Source organism: Phaenicophaeus curvirostris, chromosome 2, assembly GCF_032191515.1.
Source record: "Phaenicophaeus curvirostris isolate KB17595 chromosome 2, BPBGC_Pcur_1.0, whole genome shotgun sequence".
In the NCBI taxonomy this organism is placed as follows: Eukaryota; Metazoa; Chordata; class Aves; order Cuculiformes; family Cuculidae; genus Phaenicophaeus; species Phaenicophaeus curvirostris.
This window is the reverse complement of record NC_091393.1, coordinates 12,542,115-12,566,096: the sequence shown is the minus strand read 5'-3', so window position 1 is coordinate 12,566,096 and position 23,982 is coordinate 12,542,115. Positions and strand designations below refer to the sequence as shown.

General features: G+C 40.7%; 1 protein-coding gene across 1 annotated transcript in view; it reads left to right on the top strand.

Annotated features, from left to right (window-relative positions):
• Positions 1-13,354: 13,354 nt before the first annotated feature.
• Positions 13,355-23,982, top strand: part of BCKDHB (branched chain keto acid dehydrogenase E1 subunit beta) — a 136,594-nt gene continuing 125,966 nt past the window's right edge. The window contains exons 1-3 of the mRNA XM_069851314.1: positions 13,355-13,496; positions 16,311-16,388; positions 18,873-18,941. Of these exons, the coding sequence (XP_069707415.1) occupies positions 16,325-16,388; positions 18,873-18,941 (133 nt within the window). The 5' untranslated portion in view covers positions 13,355-13,496; positions 16,311-16,324. The remainder of the gene's footprint in view (positions 13,497-16,310; positions 16,389-18,872; positions 18,942-23,982) is intronic.

Genomic DNA, 23,982 nt, shown 5'->3' with positions numbered 1-23,982 from the left:
GAGAATGCAAAGATTCAAGCAGCATGGGAATGGCTCCATTTCAGTTACAGCAGAAACAGTGTGAGCCACGCACAGTCACGTAAGGATAATGGAAATTTATTGTGGCTGAGGCAGTGGTCAGGATGGCAGGAGAGGAACTTGTATAATAAAAGTCTTGTTTATACAGATGACCACACAGTGAAGCATCTAATAATCTTTGCCTACCAGGATCCTATTAGCAATTAAAACTGATATGTCACATGCCTATAATATACAAATACTTTCTTCCAAATATACCAGTATCAGTCAGTGCATTGGAACATAACTTGATGCAGTAGGTGGCTCTGGTCACTGCAGCATGAGCACGGGGTTGTACATTTGTTGAGGAGCAATGCAGCTTCTGGGAGCATGACATGAATATGATGACAGTGAAGGGATTGTCTAGGAGGAACAGTGGCATCATCTCCACTGTGCAGTATTGTTGTCTAGGAACTCAGCATAACTGTGAGAGAAATCAAAGATGTAAGAGTAAGTCATCATTACCAGTGACATGTCATGCATGATGTTGGCGAACCAGACTTCTAGTCTGCCACCAAAAATCACACTCATACAGAAGTGACCGGAGAGGTGTTGCACACAGCTCCCAAGTGTGCTGCCTTGGCATCCTGGATTAGTAGATGTTGCTACTGCATTTCTTCTGGGATTTTGAGTCCACTCAGCCCTGCTACATGGAATCATAGAATAGTTTGGGTTGGAAGGGACCTTAAAGATCATCTAGTTCAAACCCTCCTGCCATGGGCAGGGACACCTCCCACTAGATCAGGCTGCCCAAAGCCCCATCCAACCTGGCCTCCAGGGATGCAGCAGCCACAACTTCCCTGGGAAAACTGGGCCAGCGCCTCACCACTATCATGGTGAAAGAATTCTTCTTTATGTCTACTCTAAATCTGCCCCTCTCCAGTTTATACCCATTGCACCTCCTCCTGTCACTACAAGCCTTTGAAAACAGTCCCTCCCCATCAGCTTGTACAATCTCTTCACCCTTAATCCGAGTAATTTTCAAACTTCTCTGAGGCATTGAACATGTGAACCCCGCACAGCCCTCTGAGGGTGTATGGATAGGTGTGGACTCCCTCGCCCACACTCCAAGTTAGGCAAAAGCAGGCCAGTTCAGATCTGGAAGTCACGTATTTGTACAGATTTATCAACTCAGGCACAGCCCTGGGCCACTCCAGGTACACAGATTGCAAAGGTGGGTGGCATCCAGGTGGCTTGGAAAACAAGTTAGGCAAATATGTGTCTGTCTGCACCTGTTCTGGTCAATATATATGAGTCAACAGCACTATTAGGAAAATGAGAGTACGACAGGGACTAGGAAGGCTCTCCTACAACATCCAAATTGGTCTCTCTCATCACGGATAAATTTTAGAGGGGTTTTGAACAATTAAATCCAGGAAAGAAAATAAAGAAGGCATCCATCATCTTCACTCACACCATGGATAGTGATCTAGTACATGTGATTACATCCCCAAACTTATCAGACTCCACCTGAAGATAATCTAGGATGTGTCTGTATGCTCCATTCCTCATGCCATACTACCCAGAGCCTCCTGTACTGGAAAGTACAAATTTACAGTTTATTACCTAGACAGTTCAAGAAAAACAAAACCAAACTGCTTGATGCCCTCCATAAAAGGAGGTGGGGCAAAACATCAAGAAAAATTAATGATGGGTCTTTTTTGTGCTGAAGCAGTTAAGTTGCAATGTTCTTATCTCTATTACATCCACCTCAGAGAGTAGACGGAAGATGCAAGATCCTGTAAAGGGGGCTGTTCTCTTGGACACAGCTCAGGAGAAACCAAAAATGTGTTTCGTGACCACTCTTGGAAACAACTAAAACTTGTAAGGAGGATACAGTGAGACTGAATTTTGTTTAGGTCCTTGCATTCTCAGTATCTCAGAACATGTTTATCATCTTCTAGGGCAGACTTTCACATCTGATTGTAAAACAATGAAACAACCAAAGATACAAATGGAAATCTTCAGGATCTGGGCCCAGCTGAGTAAGCAGCTTTTGACATTTCTGATACAACTGTAATAAACATCATATGGAAAACAGTCTGATAACAGATAAACAGTCTTCCCTAGCTTCAGGCATCTAGTAACCCATATGTGAATCATGCATTCTGAAAAGACCTTTCCTTTCTGGAGATCCAAATAGTTCATACTACTTATCCGCTGTTTTAAAATCATAAGGCACAATAAGTAATCACTTTGATCTTCATGTCCATTCCTCCCTTTTCCACAAAGATAAGTAAATCACCTCTGTTGTGATCCAGTCAATAGCATTATCCAATGTACCGTTAGGCACCAAGCTAGTGAAAGCATAACAGCACCGTTAGTATTTACAAGCAGAGATCACTTCATGTGAAATCCAAGCAAGGGTTCCCAGTGTGCTGCAGACTCCAGGGGCAAATTATAATGTGCATGCAGTTTGCATTGCATATTGCATTGCATGACACCTACCTGTTCTGGCAGCCTGCCCTTCAGAGTGCCTGCACAGCCCCGCTGAACACAATCCCCTCAGAGGAACATACTTGCTTGTGACTCCTGTTTTACATCAAGTCCTTCAGAGACAGCATTTTTTTGACTATTGAATGGCTCGCAATGCACCACGAAAAACATCACTTGTTTGGTTTCATACAGGTTCCAAATTCAGCCTCCTTACACGCTGTAGCTCCTTTCATCTCCAGGATGCATCTTTCCTGGGATATCGACAACGTACAGAGTTATAAGGTAGAAACAGGGTAGGGTCATCTACAGATTGTCTGCAAGACTAATCCCTTTGGAGTACCAAGACTGCTGTCAGATAAGAAGGCTGAATTAGCTTCAGTCCTGTTTGACAGCTTATCTGTAAGTCATTTGTGAAGGAAATAAATGGCTGTTGAAAATGAGCCACCTCTTATGCTTAAAGCCACGGTGGCTGAGGCACTGGGATGTGCACAGGCAGCAAGTACTTCTCTTTGGAAGAATCTGATTTTCTGCAATCCAGGCTAATAGAATTTGTGTCTTAAGTCATTTTGCAGTATTATCATTATTGGGTTTGGGATTTTTAACTACTGAAGATGCCTGTTTGGATACAGTTTCCCACAGGGTTGTCTACGTCTGGACTGTGCAGAGACAACATACTGACTGAAACTCAGGGACTAAGATGAAAAAATACTGAATCCAAATCCAAGATCCAAGTAGGCACGTAGACCTCACAAATACTGGGATTACAGCTTGCGTGCTTATTGTCAATGTTCTCAGGCAATGTTGGGACTGGGGGGAACAAAGGACTCCTTGCTTCCAGATGTGATTGCCTTGAACAAGAGAGACACATACCATAGGAGTTCTGAGTTGCTACCACGCATTTTTCTGTGAATAATGGATTTCAGTCTCTCCGCTGCCACTGACTCAGTCGTGTCAAACTGTATTAAGCTGAATTTCTCTGCATATCAGACTAGTCAATAACAAATCAACAAAATGTTCCTCCTGTGGTTTTGCTCCTTTCAAGTGTTAGTTTAACAAACAGGCACGGCAAACTGCAGCTGTAACATATTTTCTGGAATTGTTGCTTCTTTCTTTGGCATGAGTTGATTACATAAACATATGGAAAAATCTGCACTGGGACTTTCCAGTTAAGCACGTGTGACAGTATCCGTGGTGGATTTCCAACCAACAGCACTAGGAAAATTGGAGGGAATAAGAAAAAATCCCTTAGGGGCTGCTCCTGCCAGGGACTTACTTCTATGACTCTGGGAAGTGCTGAGCATAAGCAGCCTTATGTCCTACAGAAGCACTTGGAGCGGAATTAACTTCCCATACATCAATCACTGAGTGAGTTATCAAGCAGCCAAGTCTTGCTCTGGGATTCCTGTCACCTGCCCTCTCACCCATGACATCCACTAAAATTCTAAAATCAGCAGCTATCTGATTTAGAGAAACAAATGCTGCTGCCAGTATAAATTCACTGCCTTTTTTTCATGCACCCACCTGTCTGTCAGCCTGGGTATCTAAACCCCATGTCTTCAATCTTCTTCTACCTATGCTACATAAAGTGTCCTTATTTATAACTGGACCCAAGAAAAAGCATAGCCATTACAACCAGTCTAGAATCAAGGCTCCCACAAGAGTAATAAAGTTTCTTGCCTCCTGCTAATTTCTTCTGGAATTAGCCTGGCCTAGGGGCTACTTCCAGCACTCAGATTCAACCTGACCAGAAGCAGTAGTAGAAGTAGGAAGTAGAGATACAACTGCCGTGAGATTTAATTTTTACAGAACTCCCAGTAGGATGAATATGCCTTGTGTATTTCTCATTTGACAAAGGATTGCATAGAAATGAACTCTGAGACAGTCCTGACGAAAGCAGTGAGCTCTGTTCGTAGTCATTTAATAATTAACTAGACAAAGCTCTTGACTGTTCACAGTAGGAAATAATTCTGATTCAAAAAGGGTGGAGAGAACAACCTGACAGATCTGTATTTCAACATATGGATGACATTTCATGAAGTAACCCTTTATTGTTCCCTGCCACCTAATGGTGTGTGTGAAAAATTACAAATCAATAAGACCATTCTCATGTTTTGCTATTTCTAATAGACTTCGATATATTTATTTAAAGAAAGATCAAGGTTATGGATAAAAATATGAATTACTGTTACTGGCTTTCAGTGAGATCCGGGCTGCCCAATTTAGTATGAATTACAGGTGTTAGTGAAACTGCATTTCTATATTAATTGGCTGTGCTGCCTATGGGTACCTCTGAAAACCTGCTACAAGATATTTTGTTCATCTAAATCAAACTTAGGCAGAAGTTTCTCATATACCTACTTTAAACAATTCTTTACGTAAAAAAAGCCCAGAAAGATTCAATGTATAGCCTTGCCACAACTTAGTTGGATTTTTTGAATGAGGCACAGAAATGTTGAACCTATCTTAGGTCTCCCTGGAGCCACGTGAATTGCATGAGTGTTAACCATCCTTGCTTCAAGTGGTAACCAACAGAATTTGCAGGTATCTGTGGTGATGAAAATCTTTAGTCGAAAGAGTATATAGAAAGATACACTCTTTTTATGCCAGAATTAAAAATGCACCTAAACATTTATTTCTGGGATGAAGAAAATGGATGGGGTGAAGGAAAAATGAAATAATAATACCATAACCAGCTCCCTTATTTAAAGACGGCTGCAGGTGGGGGACTGCATTGGTGCAAATACCAGTGGCACATTGACTGCAACACTGGAATCTGAATACAATCCTGTACCCAAACCCTTTGTAAATTAGCCTAGGAAAAAATACCTGAACATCTTCCCTATAAAGATGATCAGACTAAAAGGGAGAGGTACATAGAAAGGAAAAAATATGCCATTTGGATTAAGTTTAGGAGAACAGACAGCCGAGTATGGGATTTTGCTTTTATAAAATTAGTAGCGTAGGTCTCCCTAGAGTATGATCTATTTTTGGGTGGCTTTGATTATTCACACCCTGAACACAACTCTTTTCAATCTTCCCATTTGAGAAGATTCCCATTTCATTCTTCATTTGAGAGCAATGAAATGTGGGCCTGGATACTGCACCACCTTGTGCAATATTGCCTCTCTGGCTACTGATAGTTAACATTATGAGGTGAGATTTATATTTTTGTAACTGATCACAGCTCCCATTCTGATCAGCAATGTAAAGTCTGCCTGTGCCAAGGTGAACGGAATCTCAAACACTGATTTAAACCTGTGGAACATGTTCTTGGTACATGGTTATCTCTAGAGCAGCACCTGCCAATGGCAGGCAGAACACTGTGGAAACCTGTAGGGAGCTCATGTGACCCAAAGGTGACTTCTTTAGATCAGATGAACATTATTTAAACCCAACTAAACTGAACAAAATCATATCTCCTGACAAAAGACAATTCATAGTCAGTGGCTTTCCTTTCTATCTCCTTTTGTAGCACACTTCCTACCTGTACAAGTGATACGATTTACAGTTTATTATTATCTAAATTAGAACTAGAATAAGATACTGACCACTTGAACTGAGTAAGATAAGCAGATAGTCCTCTAATAAAAATAATAGCAGCAAAAATACAGAATTCTGCTTCAGACTTACCTATGCTTCATAAAGGCAGCTTATTTAAAGACTTTGGAACTGTATTGTGCTTTAGCGGAACAGCTTAACTATGGGGAAACAGCAAGGCTTAGGCTCAGAGGGTTCCTGGCACAAGATGATCCATCATACCATTTTATTCTCACTTGTCTAACTTGCACTGAATACAACCATATTACAAGCAAGCATCAAAGCTGAACAGTATACTATCAAAATATCAGAGAGGCATTCCAGCCTGTTTTAAATACAATCTGATGGATGGATATGTTTTATCCCAAGAATCCTGAATACAAGACTCCTGTATATTTGCTTTTTGAACACTGCTTATAAAATTAGTTATATCTATATAAGTATCTCTATATATATCTGAGGAATTAAACTCTCCACTCGTTTCTGAATCTGACTGATTGAGATTTTTTGGCATACTTTCCTGTTCGGTCAAATAGCAATTTCCGCTTATCAGTGAACAACAGATGTTTTAGAACTGCAAGGTATTAATACGATTATTTCAGTATGACCTCACCTAGTAGTTCTGGTACCAAGCTCATAACTTCTTTTTCAGCTCTAGTATATCTTCTACAAAGAAATCTAGTTATTATTTGAAGAATGGAAGTGATAAGAATCCAACATATTCTTGGGTAAATTGTTCCTACACTTAATTATCCTAATGATAAAAGTGTGGTTCTTATTCCTTGTATGAACTGGATTTCATTCTGACTTTTTTTTTGCATTAGAATTATGAGCTGTCAGCTATTGGAGATCATTTCCCTGTGCAGGTATTTCTAGATTGAGCCACAGTAGGAAATAGTTAACTATGCTCTGTGGTTTCATAGCAATTAAAAGTGATTGAATTAAACAGAGGAGAGTGGGATTTTCTTCCCATAATTGTGAAACACTGAAACATCTTATAAAAAAGGCTGAATAATGTCTCTGTGGATAGACATTGCTGTTTCTAGCATTGCTTCACTTAGTGTTAGGAATTACTCATATTTAAAAATAGGATTGTCTTTAACTCGAGTGTGATTATTCTGGTGAAGTGTTTAAAAATCTAAAAAGTAACTGGGGATGAAAGTCAAAGCTACTATTCTAGACTGAGTGGGAAGCACTGTCTTAATAGAGAGGTGGGTGGTGTGGTAGCAGTAACTGGATGATATCTGACCCTACATGCAAATTACTACAAAACTACTCCTTTTTCTAATTTTTTTTCCCCTGCTCTGTGTCAGACTATGACTTGGCTGGCTCCAGATGCAGTGCCCTTGGACTTTTTTTATCAAAATCTAAAATAATAATTTCTCTGCTAAACTGCAAAATGGTCCTTGGTATTTTTGCTACCTAAAATGAAACCATCACTTCTAAGCCCTTCTGCTCAAAACCATTGCTGCTCTGCTCTTTTTCAGTTTGTCTTACGCGTTCCTAGCAATAAGACTACCCTTTCTGTTCACATGTATAATCTGCATAGAACTGATAATAAAACCAGCCAAGCCAAGGGTGACATCTTCTCCTTTCCAGAGTATGTTTTAAAAACCAGTTCCTTAGTTACAGGCATCCAAGAAACAGATGACTATCCCTAACGAGCAAAACAGCCCATTCATGTGAGTGAGGAAGTAGGGACAGGGGAGAAAACAGCTCCAAAGTACCTATACATTACAGAAAAAGGATGAAGCAGATCATAATTAGGGTGGAGAAAAATGGATGACAGCAAAGGAAGCAAGAAAATAGCTCTAGTACCAAGATACAGTATTAGCACAATGGGGTGCTTAATAGCAGGGCCTATAAGAGGAGGTGAATCAGCTCATTGACTGTTGGGGTGGAGAATATGCTATAAAAATCCCTCAATAAGCCACAGAGCAGTGAGGAAAACTTACAGCAACACTATAGCATGAGAGACAGAGAGCACAAGGAAACAACAGTGAAACTATGCTTGAAGGTATAAACAGAAATCACCTGGAAGCCTCATCATTTACAGAGATGCAGTTTAAATAGAGTAACACCTAGTGGGAAATGTGAAAAGTTCAGGAGGATTCTAAGGTTCAGCTGCAAGCTATGTCCAAATTTTGAGAGATTTTGGAGTAGAATAGTAGATGTGGAGCTGTACGCTCATGTCAGAGTCCAATACTCACAGTTTGCTCACAATTAGACCCATGGCAATGAGAGGTAACAACATAGACTTAAAAAGAGTTAAATCTGATTAATGCTGGCACAAACATGGGTATAATCTAATCCATGTCAGTAGGGTCTGCAGTCATGATCAGATCCTCATTAATTGCTCTGCCTGATTATGCAGAAACAATTGTATTGACTGCCAGAGTTTTTTTAATGGTTGTCAACAACACTAAAGATGAACATAATGACTAATACACACAGATGGAGAATGTAGCTGACTTCAGCTCTTAAAAAGTCTGGTGTGTAGATTTAACAGAAGTGGCCCTGTGTGACTGAACAATTTCCAAATGAGAAAGCTGTCTTCAAAATGTAATTGAAGCTTTTGGAATATCATAACATATACCATGAACAACATGGATATAATTATTACCCCAACAGAGCTGGAAAGACATGAATGCTAGAACTCATCTCCACTAACATACTGGTCAATCAAAATGCATTTGGATAAACCTCTTTGATTGCCCATTTCCCTTTTTAGTACCAGTGCAAACCCCCAAAGCCATGTGGACAAACTACCTTTTGTACTTAATAGGCAATAATAATTCAGGTGGCAAGCCTCATCTCCAGATACTTTATTTTCTCTTTCATCTAGGTCTGAATAGCAGGTGATCAGGTCTTACTTAAAGGTATTTCTTCTTTCCAACCTTCCATCATAAATGTCCTAACTTCCTCTGTAAGATACTGATCTGGCCTGCAAGTCCATTTTTTTCCTTTTCAAGTTCCATATATCACATGATGTAGCAGAGAACAGTCACTGCACCAAGACAGCAAGGAGTATCCTTTTCCTGTCTGTGTTGAAAACTGAAGCATCTTCTGGAATACCTGACCGAGGTTATTGTCTTGGTTTTATAAATAATACTGCATGAGAAATACTAGGTGTACAGAAACTGAATATATCTCACAGTTAATGGTTTCAGTTTAGCAAAACACAGGTCCAACAACTGACACATTAATAACAGATAAAAGACAAATAGAGTCATACTTTTCTATACTATCCATTCTCCATTTCTAAGTTTTACACATCTGGTCACAACAATGTGCAATACAGCTAAATTCCTCCTACTCAAACACATTGCTTAATGCAAAAAATACAATTATTTGAATAATAAGCTTGCATATTTGTAATCTCTTATACAGTTAGTCACGCAAATAAAGGGTTTACATTATTTGATGGTTACAATGTTTGCTATGTACTAATTTTTTTCAAATATTTATGTTTTGTCTTCCAGTGCAGTTGGAAGCAACTTCAACATTTGACATTTACACTCCTATTTCATTGGAGAGGTTGCGTTTCTATTGCTTAGTAAAATTCTCATCCCCTCTAGATACATAAGTACTTTGCATCCGTAGAATATATTGGGATAGTTAGAAAAACTTGTTTTGTCCCATGATCTTGAGTGCTTTGTCAACAACCTATAAAGATAAAGGGCATGTTAAAGAGCAAGTGACTGGTCTTCCCAGTTAGCAGTAAGATTAAGCATTTTAGCTTGCATGAACCCCAGTGATTAAAAAATTCAAAATGAATACGAAAATTTGTTTTCCAGACAATATATAATGAAACAATGGTCTTTAAGTGGTCTTGTGGTCATTAACAGGAATATTCAATAATGGCTTGGAACTCAGAGAAAATCCAATCATAATAGTGATAAATATTTCATATTAGATATGAAATCTCATATTCTAGTGTTTAAAGCAAGGCCCTATTCAGATGGCTTTACGCATCAACCTTCTCATTTCAAAGAGATTAATTTCTCTGAGGCAGGGTTTTGGAGTAATGAGTTCTGGGAGCAGAGTAAAAATGCAATCCAGTATGGTCAGTTTCTGAGGCAATATCAGCACAGACAAGGAAAAACAACTCAAAGGGGCTTGTCAGGTATGTTGGAGGCTGCATGAAAGAGATTGTGCATGGACAAGATGTGAAGCCCTGGTAAAAGAGAAATGATTGATATGGAGTCATCTGAAAGCTGGCAACGATGGACATATGGAGGAAGAAAAGCTGCAAAAGTAGACCAATAAGATCCATCTGGTGGAAGCAGCTGGAAAAGGAATGTTAAGTGGTCATTTTGGTAAGGAAAACATAAGAAAGAATGCTTTCTAAAACCTGAGAAAGAAAATACATACGCATGAAAGGCCATAATTTCAACTGCTAAAAAAACTAATGAACGTATGCACAAGAAATTTTGGGGATAAAAGACCTTGGATAAGGAGAAATAAAAACAAGGCAGACCTGGAGAGAAGCTGGATGTGCAGTTGAGAAGGGGCTTGAGAGACACAGGGAACATGTAACACCTGCAGGTCTCCTTATTAAATCTTTTTATCCTTCTGGGCCAAGAGCTGGGGTAGAATTTGAGGATTTCAGACATTTGTTCAGTACGTTTTGATGCTGGGATGGCAATATGAAAACCCGAGTGACGGAAAAGAATAGCATTTAAGGGAAAAGGTGAAGACTTTTGTTTCAGCCATGGCTGTTCTCACCCAAAATCAATATTAAAACTCCCAAAGCCACGTATTGTGTTTGGAGACGTTGCTTTTATTCTGTGCAGGATGCCATGTGGGAGATTTACAACAAAAACTAGCACACCTAATGAAAACCACAAAGGATTTATACAAACTGAACACTTAAGATCCCACCTAGTTAATATAATTTTTACAGTTATCAAATCCATCAAGTCAAGCAATTAAAAAAACCTGCTTATTCCACTCTTCTACATCATTAGTTAGGATAAGGATGTCCTATGGATAAACTCTAAACGATCACAAATTTATTCTATCTTCCCTTGAGGAGACACAGGTTCTCAGCCCTGAGGTGATTAACTGCCAAGTTTACTACTTTCAAATAGAATCACAGAATTGCTAGGTTGGAAAAGACCTTTGATATCAAGTCCAACTGTACCTGTCCACTACTAAATCATATCCCTAAGCTCTTCATCTATCTGTCTTTGAACACCTCCAGGGATGGTGACTCAACCACCTCCCTGGGCAGCCTGTGCCTGATAACCCTTTTTGTGAGGAATTTTTTCTGGATGTCTAATCTGAACCTCCCCTGCCACAATTCAAGACCGTTCTCTCCGGTCCTACCGCCTGTCACTTAGGAGAAGAGACCAACATCCACCTTGCTACAACCTCCTTTCAGGCAATTGTAGACAGTGATACAGTCTCCCCTCAGCCTTGCTTCACTAGGCTAAACAACCCCAGTTCCCTCAGGCAATCCTCATAAGACTTGTTCTCCAGCCTTCACCAGCTCTGCTGCCCACCCTTCTCTAGACATGCTCCAGGGCCTCAATGTCTTTCTTGTAGTGAGGGGCCCAAAACTGAACACAGTATTTGAGGTACAGCCTCACCAGTATCAAATATAAGGGCAGAATCACTTCTCTGGTCCTGCTGGCCATGCTGTTTCTGATATAGGTCAAGATCCTTCTTGGCCACCTGGACACACTGCTGAACGCACTTCCTCACCACAGAGCGTCTACATCCCTTAACAGATGTCCAGAGATGTCAGGGTGCCCTGGTGAGTTATCAGGTTGCAACAAAACCCCTATTAGAAAAACAAGACACAGAACATTTTTGTTATTCTTTTAGCCTAAAAGATCATAAAATTAAGGAATGGTTTGGGTTGGAAGGGGCCTTAAAGATTGTAGAGAATATCATAGAGTTATTAGGTTGGAAAAGACCTTGGAGATCAACTCCAACCACACCTGTCTACTAATAAATCATGTCCCCAAACATCTCCACTACCACCTTTTAAACACCTCCAGAAATGGTGACTCAACAACCACCCTGGGCAGCCTCTGCCAGTGCCTGAGAACCCTTTCCGGGAAGAAATTTTCCCTAATGGCCAATCTAAACCTCCCCTGGCACTGCTTGAGGCCATTCCCTCTTGTCCTATCATATATCACTTGGGAGAAGAGACCAACACCAACCTCTCTACAACCTCCTTTGAGGTAGTTGTAGAGAGCAATAATGTCTCCTCTCAGGCTCCCCTTTTCCAGGCTAAACAACCCCAGGTCCTCGGATGGTCCTCAAAAGACTTGTTCTCCAGCCCCTTCACCAGCTTCATTGCTCTTCTCCTGGGTGCACTCCAGGACCTCAATGTCTTTCTGGTACTAAGGGGGCCAAAACTGAACCCAGGATTTGAGACGCAGCCTCATCAGCGTATTGGGGGAGAATCACTTCCCTGGTCCTGCCCAGTTCTAAACACCCGCAGGGACACCTCCCACCAGACCGGGCTGCTCGAAGCCCCATCCAAACTGGCCTTGAACACCTCCAGGGATGAGGCAGCCACTGCTTCCCTGGAAAACCTCACTGTAAACAATTACTTCCTAATGTTTAACCTGAATCTTCCTCCTTCCAATTTAAAGCCACTCCCCCTCATCCTATCGCTCCATGCCCTTGTGAGAAGCCCCTCCCCAGCTTTCCTGCAGCCTCTTTCAGGTACTGGAAGGCCGCTATAAGGTGTCCTCAGAGACTTCTTTTCTCCAGGCTGCACAACACCGACCCTCTCAGCCTGTCCTCGTAGCAGTTTCAGCCCCCTTGGAGTACACTGCGACAACACCGACGGCGGGGCGAGGCCCTGTGCCCGTACGCCGTTATCAGCAAGCTCCAACGAAGAGAGGGTAAAGCCCAGAGCCGCCACCACCCCTCGCGGCCGGCATCACCAGAGGCCACAGTCCCTCCCGCTTCCGCTTACAGTTCCGCTTCCACTTCCGCCCTCAGCGCGTGCTCCGAGCACGTAGCCCCGCCCCCTTCCCACGGCCTCGCGGCAGCAAATCCTCTCCCCGCGTCCGTGCCGCCTCTGGCCAATCAAAAAGCGCGCTCGGGTCCGCCCCCCCGCCTCGCGGCTCTCGATTGGCTGGTGCTGTGGGGCCGCTGGCCAATCAGAAAGCGCTTCCCCTGCTCCGCCCCTAAATCGCGGCTCCCGATTGGCCCGCACTCGTGGGGCCGCCGGCCAGTCAGGAAGCGCGCTCGGGTCCGCCCCCGGACGGCGGCTCCCGATTGGCCGGTGCCCGCGGGCCGGCCCGGCAGCGCGCGAGGCGGTGCGGGGATGTCGGGGCTGGCGGGGCGCGGGGCGCTGCTCCGCGGGGCGGCGGCGGCGGCGGCGGGGAGGGCGGCATCGCGGCGCCGAGGCGGGCTCTGGAGCAGCCCCGCGCCCGCCGCCCCCCGCCGCTCCGCCGCGCACTTCGCTTTCCAGCCGGACCCGGCGCCCAGCGCGTACGGTGAGAGCGGGGACGGGCAGGGAGGAGGGCGGGCGCTTGGCGCCCCTCCCCGACCCTTTTCCCCTCCCTTTCGGGCGGACCCCGCGGTGTTTTGCTCTAAGGGCGCGGGCCGGGGCGGTGTTGTAGAATCACGGGGTGGTTTGTCCTGGAGCCCCTCCAGGGATGGGGCAGCCACAGCTTCCCTGGGCAACCTGTGCCAGGGCCTCACCGGCCTCAGCGTGAAGAAATTCTTCCTTATGTCTAATATAACTCAGACCGCTCCTCGAATCCTGTGTTCCGTTCTGGGCCCCTCACCACAAGAAGGATGTTGAGGCTCTGGAGCGAGTCCAGAGAAGAGCAACAAAGCTGGTGAGGGGGCTGGAGAACAGGCCTTATGAGGAGCGGCTGAGAGAGCTGGGGTTGTTTAGCCTGGAGAAGAGGAGGCTGAGGGGAGACCTCATTGCTCTCTTCAACTACCTGAAAGGACGTTGTGGAGAGGAGGGTGCTGGCCTCTTCTCGCAAGTGACAGGGGACAGGACAAGAGGGAATGGCCTCAAGCTTTACCAGGGGAGGTTCAGGCAGGACATCAGGAAAAAAAATTTCACGGAAAAGGTCATTGGGCACTGGCAGAGGCTGCCCAGGGAGGTGGTTGATTCACCTTCCCTGGGGGTGTTTAAAGGATGGGTGGTCAAGGCACTGACGGACATGGTTTAGTGTTTGATAGGAATGGTTGGACTCCGTGATCCGGTGGGTCTTTTCCAACCTAGTGATTCTAATCTTTTCCCCCTCCAGTTTAAAGCCTTTCCCCTCGTCCTATTACTACATGCCCTTATAAAAAGCCCCTCCCCAGCCTTCCTGGAAGTCTGCTGTAAGGTCTCCTGGAAACCTTTTGTTCTCCAGGTGGAACAACCCCATGGGACATGCTACAGCCCTCTTATCATCTGTGTAGCCTCCTCTGGACTGAGTCCAACAGTGCTGTATCCTTCTTATGTTGGGGATTCCAGAACTGGACACAGTAGTCCAGATGGAGTCTCACCAGAGTGGGGTCTGTGGTGGGGGAGCCAGTGCAGTGATTGCAAAAGGCCTACAGATACTCTGACCTTCCCTCTGTCCCTTTCTCAGTGGGAAAGTTCCTACCAGTACCTTGGTGACTTAATATCCATCCGTTTTTTTTTATGGAATGCTTAGTCATGAATGTGGTAGTAAGCCTGTTGTTAATAAAGGTTTATGGTAATCCTCCTGAGCACAAGACTGAGCAACAAGGATGAGGTGGAAATGAACTCTTCCAGTTGAAAGCTGGTGACTTTAGTTCTGAGATGCATCCCTGCAAATGCCCACTTCTGGGTTCTCGAAGAAGCCTGCCTGCTGCAGAAGAGCTGTTTCTCTCACATGAATCACACTGTCTTCTAGAAAGACATGATTTAGTTGCATACCTTGGTATTCCAGTGTGATCATTAAATCTGAGGAAGCTCGACCATTTCTGTTAGTCATTGGGAGGTACAGGCACCCAAGATATTGCAGTTAAGCCTGGGTGCTGCTTGAGATCATACTGAATAAGCTGTAGCGAGGCAGGTGAGTTCTTTTTGCCACTTAATAGAAGACTGCTTGCCTTTTATTTAAAATACACTTTGAAATTATGGGAAAAATAATTCCGAAAACCGTTCCTGATACTGTTAATACAGTGATTCTCCAACTTCAGTCTTCAAATTTAGGGGGCACAATTAGTTTCTCCTTTCCCACAAATGCTTATACAGAGGCCTTTGTTATGAGCGATGCAGCAGATCAGAACAGTCAGGGAGGAGTTGCTGCCAGTTGCTTAAATAATAGGCATTTATTTACACAGAATACTGGAATGTTTGTAGCTTGTGGAAAAGGTTACCCAAATACTAATATAGGTGACTTGGGGACAGCGGTTGTTTCTCTCTTTTCTCAGCTTTCCTTCCCATGAATTTGTAAATGTTGATTTTTTTTTTTTTTGTAGCTTTCATATAATTCAAACATTTCCCATAAATTTTTTTTACGGTTTCCTTATCTTAAAGTGCCTTGTAGGGTGTAACAAGTGAAGCTACCAAGCACAAGAACATGTAGGAATACTGTGCTATTGTTTTGTTGTATCTTTGCTTTCAGGTCTGTTTGTTTTTTCCTTGCCATGTTGGAATGGAGAAAGGCAGTCAGGTAGCCTTTCTTGGTTTTGAAGGTTTTCTTTCAATCTGTGCTGCAGAAGATTTTAATGCAGCCGTCTGGTGCCTTTGCTTTCCCCAGCATCATGTTCAGCATCATGTTTTCTTCCTTGGAGTGTGGATGTGATGCTTCCGACACTTTCTAACTGCAGCTCAGAGAGCAGGCTGGTGGTTTGAAAACCTTCTGATAGTAATAGGTGTCTGTAAACAGGAAAGGCTGGCGCTTTAAAAAAATGCTTAAAGAATGATGAAATAAGCCTAATGAGATCTGGTGAGTCTTAGCAGAAAGGATCTCAATCCCCTAAACAATAATGCTTTACTAAGGTTTCTTCCTCTGAAGAACTGTTGCGTTATTCATTGTTCCTAGTGTTTGACTAAGCACTGTGATGCTGCATTGATGGTAGCTAGGAACATAGTTTTTGAAATAGGGTTGAATGCAGGGCAGTAGAATTGTAGTCCTTGGGATAGCAATGTATTCCATACTCAATTCTGTCTATCCCATCATTTAAGTTTACTCAGCAAATGCATCTTGGGTATTCCCAATGGAGGTCTTGTTTATGACTGTTAACTAAATTTTTAGCCATGTTGTGCACCAGTGTTTTCTAATGCACTTTGTCTTTTGAACCAAGTTAAATGTCTAATCACTTTCACACAGGGCAAACTCAGAAGATGAATCTCTTCCAATCCATAACAAGTGCCTTGGACAATGCTTTAGCCAAAGATCCGACTGCAGGTATACTACACTTGTTAGTGTGTTTTGCTTTGTATAAATTGCTTTCTGTCTTGCCTGTTTGTCTACAGTATTAAATGCATTTCTCATGGCTTTTAAAGTTTTCTAATAAGTTATTTCTACACTTTGATCTTAAACAAACTTAAAAATGTGTCATATTAACAGATTATTAATAGATTATGTGCTCTGAGATGCAGTTGTGTCTTCTGTATTATCTGTGTGTATTTCGATTGAAAGTCGGGAGAGAAAGATACATTGCTTAACATGCTTCTGGTGTTACTGATATGAACTCTGTGTAAGGGCAGCTTGAGTCCCACTCCCAAAAGAAGTTTTTTAAAATGTAGGTCATAGTATTTAATTCCTTCAACTCTCTGTGCTCAAAAAGTGGTATTTTTTAGAGGCTATCTATTCCTTGCTCTGTCCATTCTCCCTTCTCTCCTTCCCTGCCCTGCAAAATTCCTTTCCAGCTGTACTGATTTTTGTTCATTGTTGCACATAGGCAGTGTAAGATTTTCTAGGATTTTGCAGTCTGTATAACCTATAACACTGAAGAAACTAGTTTGTCATAGCTTGATTTAAAAGGGTTGTCCTAAAGTCTTTTGCACAAAACTATTTACTCTACTTTTAATTCTTATACCCACCAGGAGGTCTCTTGCTTCTGTTGTCATAACAAAGGCATGATGACAGCCAGATATCTGAAAGATGTTTAATGTCATGAACACAGCTCCAAGAGCTGTTTGATCTTGTGTAATTTTGGTTTTTCTTTTTAGTCTGTTAGTAACTCTTTTTGGCATTGCTTGAACCACTGCTTAACTTAGGTCTGACTAATTATCTAATCCCGCTGAATCTACAGCTGTGTTATAATCACCTTTATTCATTTAAACTCAGACAACTGAGGGTAAAATAGTGCCAAGAACAAATTTTAGTACCATTTTTGTAGAATCAGCCATTTGAAAGTAAGTAGAATGTTAGTCCAGCAGGAACTTAAACTCATATTAACCTTTAGCCTTTTAGTCACTCTAAGGTTCCAATCTTGCTATTCAGCTTTGCAGGGCTGGATCTTTGCAAAGCCCTTTGCAAGACCATGTTGGAGTTCAACAGTCCAGACTTGTGAGTTGTCAGTATTCCCCTACTGAAGCATGTCCTTCATATGTTTTTAGTTGTATGGGAATTGAGCAACTGTAGCTTAAGTAGTGGAAATCCTCATACTTGTGTTGATGAGAATTAGAATCTGTCCAGGAAAATATTTTCAGTGGGTGAAGAGAGTGAGTAAATCCATCCAAATTTGCTGATACCAGCATTAAATGGGATTTTCTTCATGCCAGCTGGCTCAAAAATAAGTAGCCATATGGTAATGGAAAGGCCTTACAAAGATTTGAAGTGTGTAAAAAAGCAAACAAATTAATATTAATTAGAGAGATGATCTGGTGTGATAATTCAATCATGAACTCCATGACAGCGTTGTTTTTGCATCATTGTACAAGTTATTTTTCTTGAAGTGGTGATTGTCAGAAGTGTAATAATCCATTTTAGTGCTTCCAATCAGAAATGTATTTTATTTAAATAAAAAAAATATATTTGAAAGGCAAGGAGTCTAACTCATTGTTTTGTGTCCTTTAGAATATGGAGAGTATTGAGGGATTTTAGAATTATCAGAACTGACTCCAGTGGAAGCAAGATGCTATTGGCGATACTGCTGCACATTTCTTGCATGCTGGAAAAAAATTGAAATGGGCAATACTTATTTCTGTGAATTAAATAATTAAATAGTAAAACTGTTATAAGACAAAATAGACATCTTAATTCCATAAATTCAAAGAATAAAACCCAGATTAGTTAAAATGAAGCTAAAATTTAAGGGCAATTACTTTTAGTGATAAAACTTAATTGGCTACATGAGCCACACTCTAAGGATGTTGAATATTGAATGTTAGCCTAGTTATTACATATCCATCTTTTTTGTAGATGACTTCCTCTGAAGTAACTTTTCGAGGATTTAGCAAGTATGTTTGGAGAAGGTTTAAAATATATGGCATTGGTATTTGAAGAAAACCTTAGTTTCTAGTTCTTCAAAACACTACATTTATCGAAATGTGTGTATGAGGAACGTACATGGTTGCCACTTGAAGCAGGACACAACTTCAATGTCTCTTTAGTGGTTGTTTATTGGAATTACTTTTATTCGTTTAGATTTAGATATTGCAATTTTACAGAATCTTTCAGGAAAATAGATGTTTTACTGAAAGTGTAGCTGAGTCAGTTTCGTGAGTTCTGTTTTGAGGTATAGTTGTGTTGCTGTACTGATTCCTCATTAAGCTTGGTTCTTCATGATAGGCTACACAGGAGAAAGTTCTAGACAAATCTTGAATTAAAATGAAATCTGTGGTGCTATTTACACTAGTGTCTCATATAAAAACCTTTGAAATGTGCCTATTAAAAATAAGATGCTTTGGAGTAAGTTTAGCCTCATCTGTTCTTATTTTTCAGTAATATTTGGTGAAGATGTGGCCTTTGGTGGAGTCTTCAGGTGTACAGTTGGCTTGCGAGACAAATACGGTAAGTTAACTTTTAAACCTAATGTTATTTTCATATTAGCATCTCTGGTCCTTTGTACCCCTCTGTGGTTTGTGGGAGAGGAGAAGAATATGTGGGAGACAAGCCTTGTAAATGGATTTCTGTTTTCCTTTCTGCCTTTGGAAACACAAAAAATTTTGAATGCGTTACCATTTATGTAAACTTTCAAAGCTTTCAAAACTTGCTGACATAATTTCAGGAGTCTTCTATTTTTTCAATTAACTTTATCAATATAACTTAATTTTGGTAAACTGCAATTGTACCAGGTATCAATCATTTTGACCCCATTTAATTACCATCATCAAATTAAAACCTCTTAGCAACAATGTGTTGTGATGCTTTTTGGTCTTATAAGTCAAGATCAGTGAAGGAATTATACTGAAATAGATTTAAACTCTTTGTTAAGTGTAGTATTTTCTACCATGGCCTGGAAAACAGATATAGAAATTCTGTGTTACAGCTTGTGCTTTATCTAGAACATGATTGGTTCGTGTGTTTGGGAAACTCATGTGAAGACATTCAGAGAAATGGTATAACCTTTGTCTCAAAGAATCTTAGAAGTAGCCTTTATCACTAGATAGGAAAAAACGATTTGCAAAAGTATATGAAATATAAGATGGTACTTAGTAATAACCTCAGGTGGTTGAAGTGAGTTCAGTGGAAGAAGAAAAATAGTTACTTGCAAGAACTTTTAAATTTTTGTTGAAAACTTATTTTTAAGTACGTTTTAAAGAGGGAATTTCTTGTGCGATGTAAATTAATTTGTATATTGTGTTCATTTTGGAAGAAACTTAGTTCCACTGTTCCTGGGGGGTAGTCTCTTACAGCTGAGTATCAGCGGCTTGTAAGAAAGGTGAGGGGAAGGAAAGACTTTCTTTCAGACCAGGTGTTGCTGCACAAGCACAAAGTGTGACAATCACAGTTCTTGATCCATCTATTGATGGATAGAATCTAACTGCCTAGCTAGTGATACCTGAATGGCAAATCTAGAGGACTTTTCAAAGGCCTTCACTGTTCTTCCGGTTAAGTTTCTTCTTTGTTTATCCATTTGGTTTCCTTACATAAAGTATCCATTTTCCTGGGAGAAGTACTGTTACTGGAATGCTAAAAAAAGAATCAATGTTTCTTGCATGGCACCCTAGGTAGTACATAACAGTTTCACAGAATCACAAAATCACTAGGTTGGAAAAGACCCACAGGATCATCAAGTCCAACCATTCCTATCAATCTCTAAACCATGCCCCTCAGTTTACCCATCTTGGAAGCAGTTTGTGGATATGGTAACCTGATAGTGTTTAATTTGGCAGTTGCTGTCTCCCTCACTGGGCTGCCAAACAGAAGAGAGGGTTACAAAATGTTAAGTTTCAATGCCTTACTTTCTTCAAGGCACAAAGATGACTGGGACCACTTGCAGCCACTGATTAAATCAATTTAATTTTCCTCATCTGGAGGAGATGAGTTCCTGCCGTCTTGGAGATCACCAAGATCCACTTTTTTGGAGTAAACCTAAAAAGGGAGAGGAGGAAAGACTATACTTTTAAGAAGTTTTAGAAGCATAACCATACTTTGTTGTCTTGTTTATCTGCTTTAGTTATTGTGTTGATGTTTTCTCACTCTCTGGTTTATACATTAATGTTCAAATAGTTTGGATAGGGCTTCTGTTAACAATGCTCTTTAGTGGTGCATGTTGATGTTAAGTTAAAGTTCTGTAACTCTGGTGTGATATGTTAGTACTGTTTACTAGACTTCATGTGGAAATGAAGCAACTGTCACAGCAGTTGCTTGCTGGAAATGTGGGCAAGAGAAGACTTCATTTGAGAAATATGCAACAAGAGCAGATGGCTCCATAAGCAACTTTCTTATTTTTTAATGAATGTTTCCAGTTTAAAAGACAAGAAGAGTAAACTGAATATCGTTAGAGTGTTGCTTTGAGGGTCATTTGTTGGTTTTCTTTGACGTAAGAAAGTCATATAATATTGGAATGAAATTAAGACATTATGTAATTATTTTAGTAGCATTTTATTGATGACGCATCCAGAAGTGCCAGTGCTGTTCAAAGACTTTGTGATAGCCCCTGCCCCAGAGTGCAGGGGGTACTGGTGAGGTGGACACTGTTGAGGGAGCGCAAAGAACTATTTACACTGTGTTAGTCAGCAAGACAAGCAACAGTCACAGCAGCCTAGCTAGAATCAGATTTATTTTATTGAGGAAGGTATGACATGACTTTGGGAAAATTTGAAAATAACCCTTTAAAGCAACATGAAAAATAGTGGAAGTACCTGTATGACCACTGAGCAAGGGTTAATGAAAGCTTATATTGCTGTTTGACCAAAAAGGATACTGACCTCTTTATAGTGAATAAGAGGATAAATTTGATAAGGAAAGACTAAATACTGATCTTTCTTCATGTGATTGTAAAATAAAATAGGTTGAAACATAAAGTGCTAGTAAGATCAAGTTAACAATTCAGGAAACTTTCTCTTCATGTTCATTCTGAGTATTGCAAAGATTGTATTTGTGAGAGGAAAAGTGTGTTAGATGACAGGGAAGGTGAAATTTGAAAAGCTTTTAGCTGTTATCCTACTTAAAAAATATGTTTTACAGATCCATTATAAAAAGATCTTCCTAAGTTCTGTTTGTCTTGCAGATTCTGAGATGAAGTGAGCTGAACTGAGTGAGAAGTGAACTGAAGATGTTTATAGTGCTTGAGACAGAAGGGTTTGGAGAAGGCAAGACAGGAAAAATAAGAGTTCTCTATGATGCTGCTGAGGTGCCTAAATGAAGGCAGTATCTGAAATAAAGTTTGGACAGAAAGAGAAGTCTGAAGATAAGGTGCATATTCAACTTCATAAGGCAGATAAGATGATGCAGATGACTTGTCTTCTTCCTGCACTCACAGTGAAATCCTATAGGAAATAGTCAGTGGTTGAAGAGGGAATGGAAAAGAGGAACTAGAGGATATACTGAAAATATAGTTTCAGTGCTGAGGAGGATCAGGAGAAACTGAAAGCACAAAAAATTGAAGGAATCCGAAATCTCAAGAGGGGTGTGGCTGTGTGTCATTTTTGTATTAGAGATTAGCTGAGTTCTGGATGAAGTGCTTGCTTTATGCAAAGGCTAGAGTCCATTTAAAATAGGGAAGAATTCCAGACAGAATCAATGAACAATCAACCATGTGGTTCTTAAGATTATGTGCATTCAGTGACCCTTGTTTCCCTATTCCCCTCCTGTATTTACCATGAACATAATAAGAGGAGATAGAAGTAACATAATATGAGGTGGTTTCTATATGTTGACATAAAATATGAAGGAGTGAATGTGTTTTTCTCTTGTGGAAAAGGAAAGTTTGGTCGGTTTGGTTTTGTTTTTTTCCCATAGATAATCAAAATCACTAGGTGGCAGTCTATGCCTCTAAGTATTTATTTTGCAACAAATTGGTAGCTTCTTTTTAAGTACTTTTGTAGAGGTCAAGCTCTAAATATGACCTAATATTATAGTAGGGACGATTTAGTATATTAATACTCACTAGTAGTACTATACAGATGTTGGTTGCTATCCAGACTGTCACTGAAGTCTCTCTAGAGGGAAAGAGAATAAATTTGCTTTTAGAATAAATCTGTCATCAAATCTAGACCCTTTTTTTGCCAGGAAAGCTATTTAAGCCTGAGTGTAGAGTAATGTTGTAATATAAACAGAGCTAGAAGCTTAGTCTAGTAAGTGAAAAAAATCCAGCTCACTGACTTTGTAAGGAAATAATCTTTATTTTTGATTGGATGAGTTTTTGACATGCTACAAATAATTTTGTTTGAAAATGTTTAATTGAGGAATCATATGTAAACAAGTCGGTACATGGAAGTTTCTTTTCCGCAAGAGCTGTGAATTTGATTGGATCTTTGTTCTGATACATCTTATGTCAAGATCTGAAATAAATGATGCCAGAAAACTGGAATCGCCTTTGCTGCTCATGGTCCTTCTATTTGTGTTAGTGTGTTTTACATGAACCGAATGCTTAGAAATCTGTTGCTGGATAATCCTTTGTCCTGAAAATGTGTAGACTCCTTGAAATTTTTATATGGAGAGTTCCTTTCAGATAAGGGAAATAAGTCTCAAACAGATCTTTTCTTTATTCCTTCCTTCTGGTCCTTGCACACTGGAAGGCACATTGTTTTTTCACTTATCTCCTTCCCCATCACCCTCTGCCACATTTTTGAGTGGCACCGTTTTGCAGAGGTTGCATACCCTAACCTGTAGAGTGTCTTTGTGGAAGTAATGAATGTCTGCTCTTCTATAGTCCTGCTGTCTGGAGATGTTTCCTATCTCTAAAGCATGATTGATACCTGCTTCCTTGCCTACTGTATTTTTGTAGTCTAGGCAATGTGTTTTCTTTATGTATTAAAAAGGCACGTATGTTGTATTTTTAAGAAAATGCTATCTGAATGAAGCAGCTGTACATTTGTCTTTGAGTCTGCAGGTAGATTTGAAACAATGATCTTGGACTACGAATACATGTGTCTTATTGCTCTGGCTGAAATGTAAAATAAAGCTGCAGTATGTAAAGATCAGTATTACTGACATGACAAAAATACAGGGGAGATCAGAGGTAGGGCTTAAAGATCAGAGGCAGGAATTAAAGTAATGGGAGGAAAAAGCAGAGGAGGAATAAGGTATAAATGGCAAAAGTTGACAGAAGTGTAAAGACTGAGAAACAAGAATAGCAGAGTGGTGACTGAGAAGGAAGGCTACTCAGAATAATGACAGATCTAACCTAATGTGGCCAAAACCAAAGGGTTTTTTTGAAATTATATAAACAACGGAAGTGAAGTATATATAATACTTAACTTGAATACTCTTTCTGCCACCCTCCAAACACATCTTGAGGACTTACTTATCTAAAAGTCCCTCTGTGTTATCATCAGCCTCAGTAGAGATTTGGCTTTAATACCGTTGTGGTCTTTTTTTGAAAGGAGGCTCTAATATGCGCTTACTGCCATGTCAAAAGGCTATCTAAGTGAGGGTAAGGATC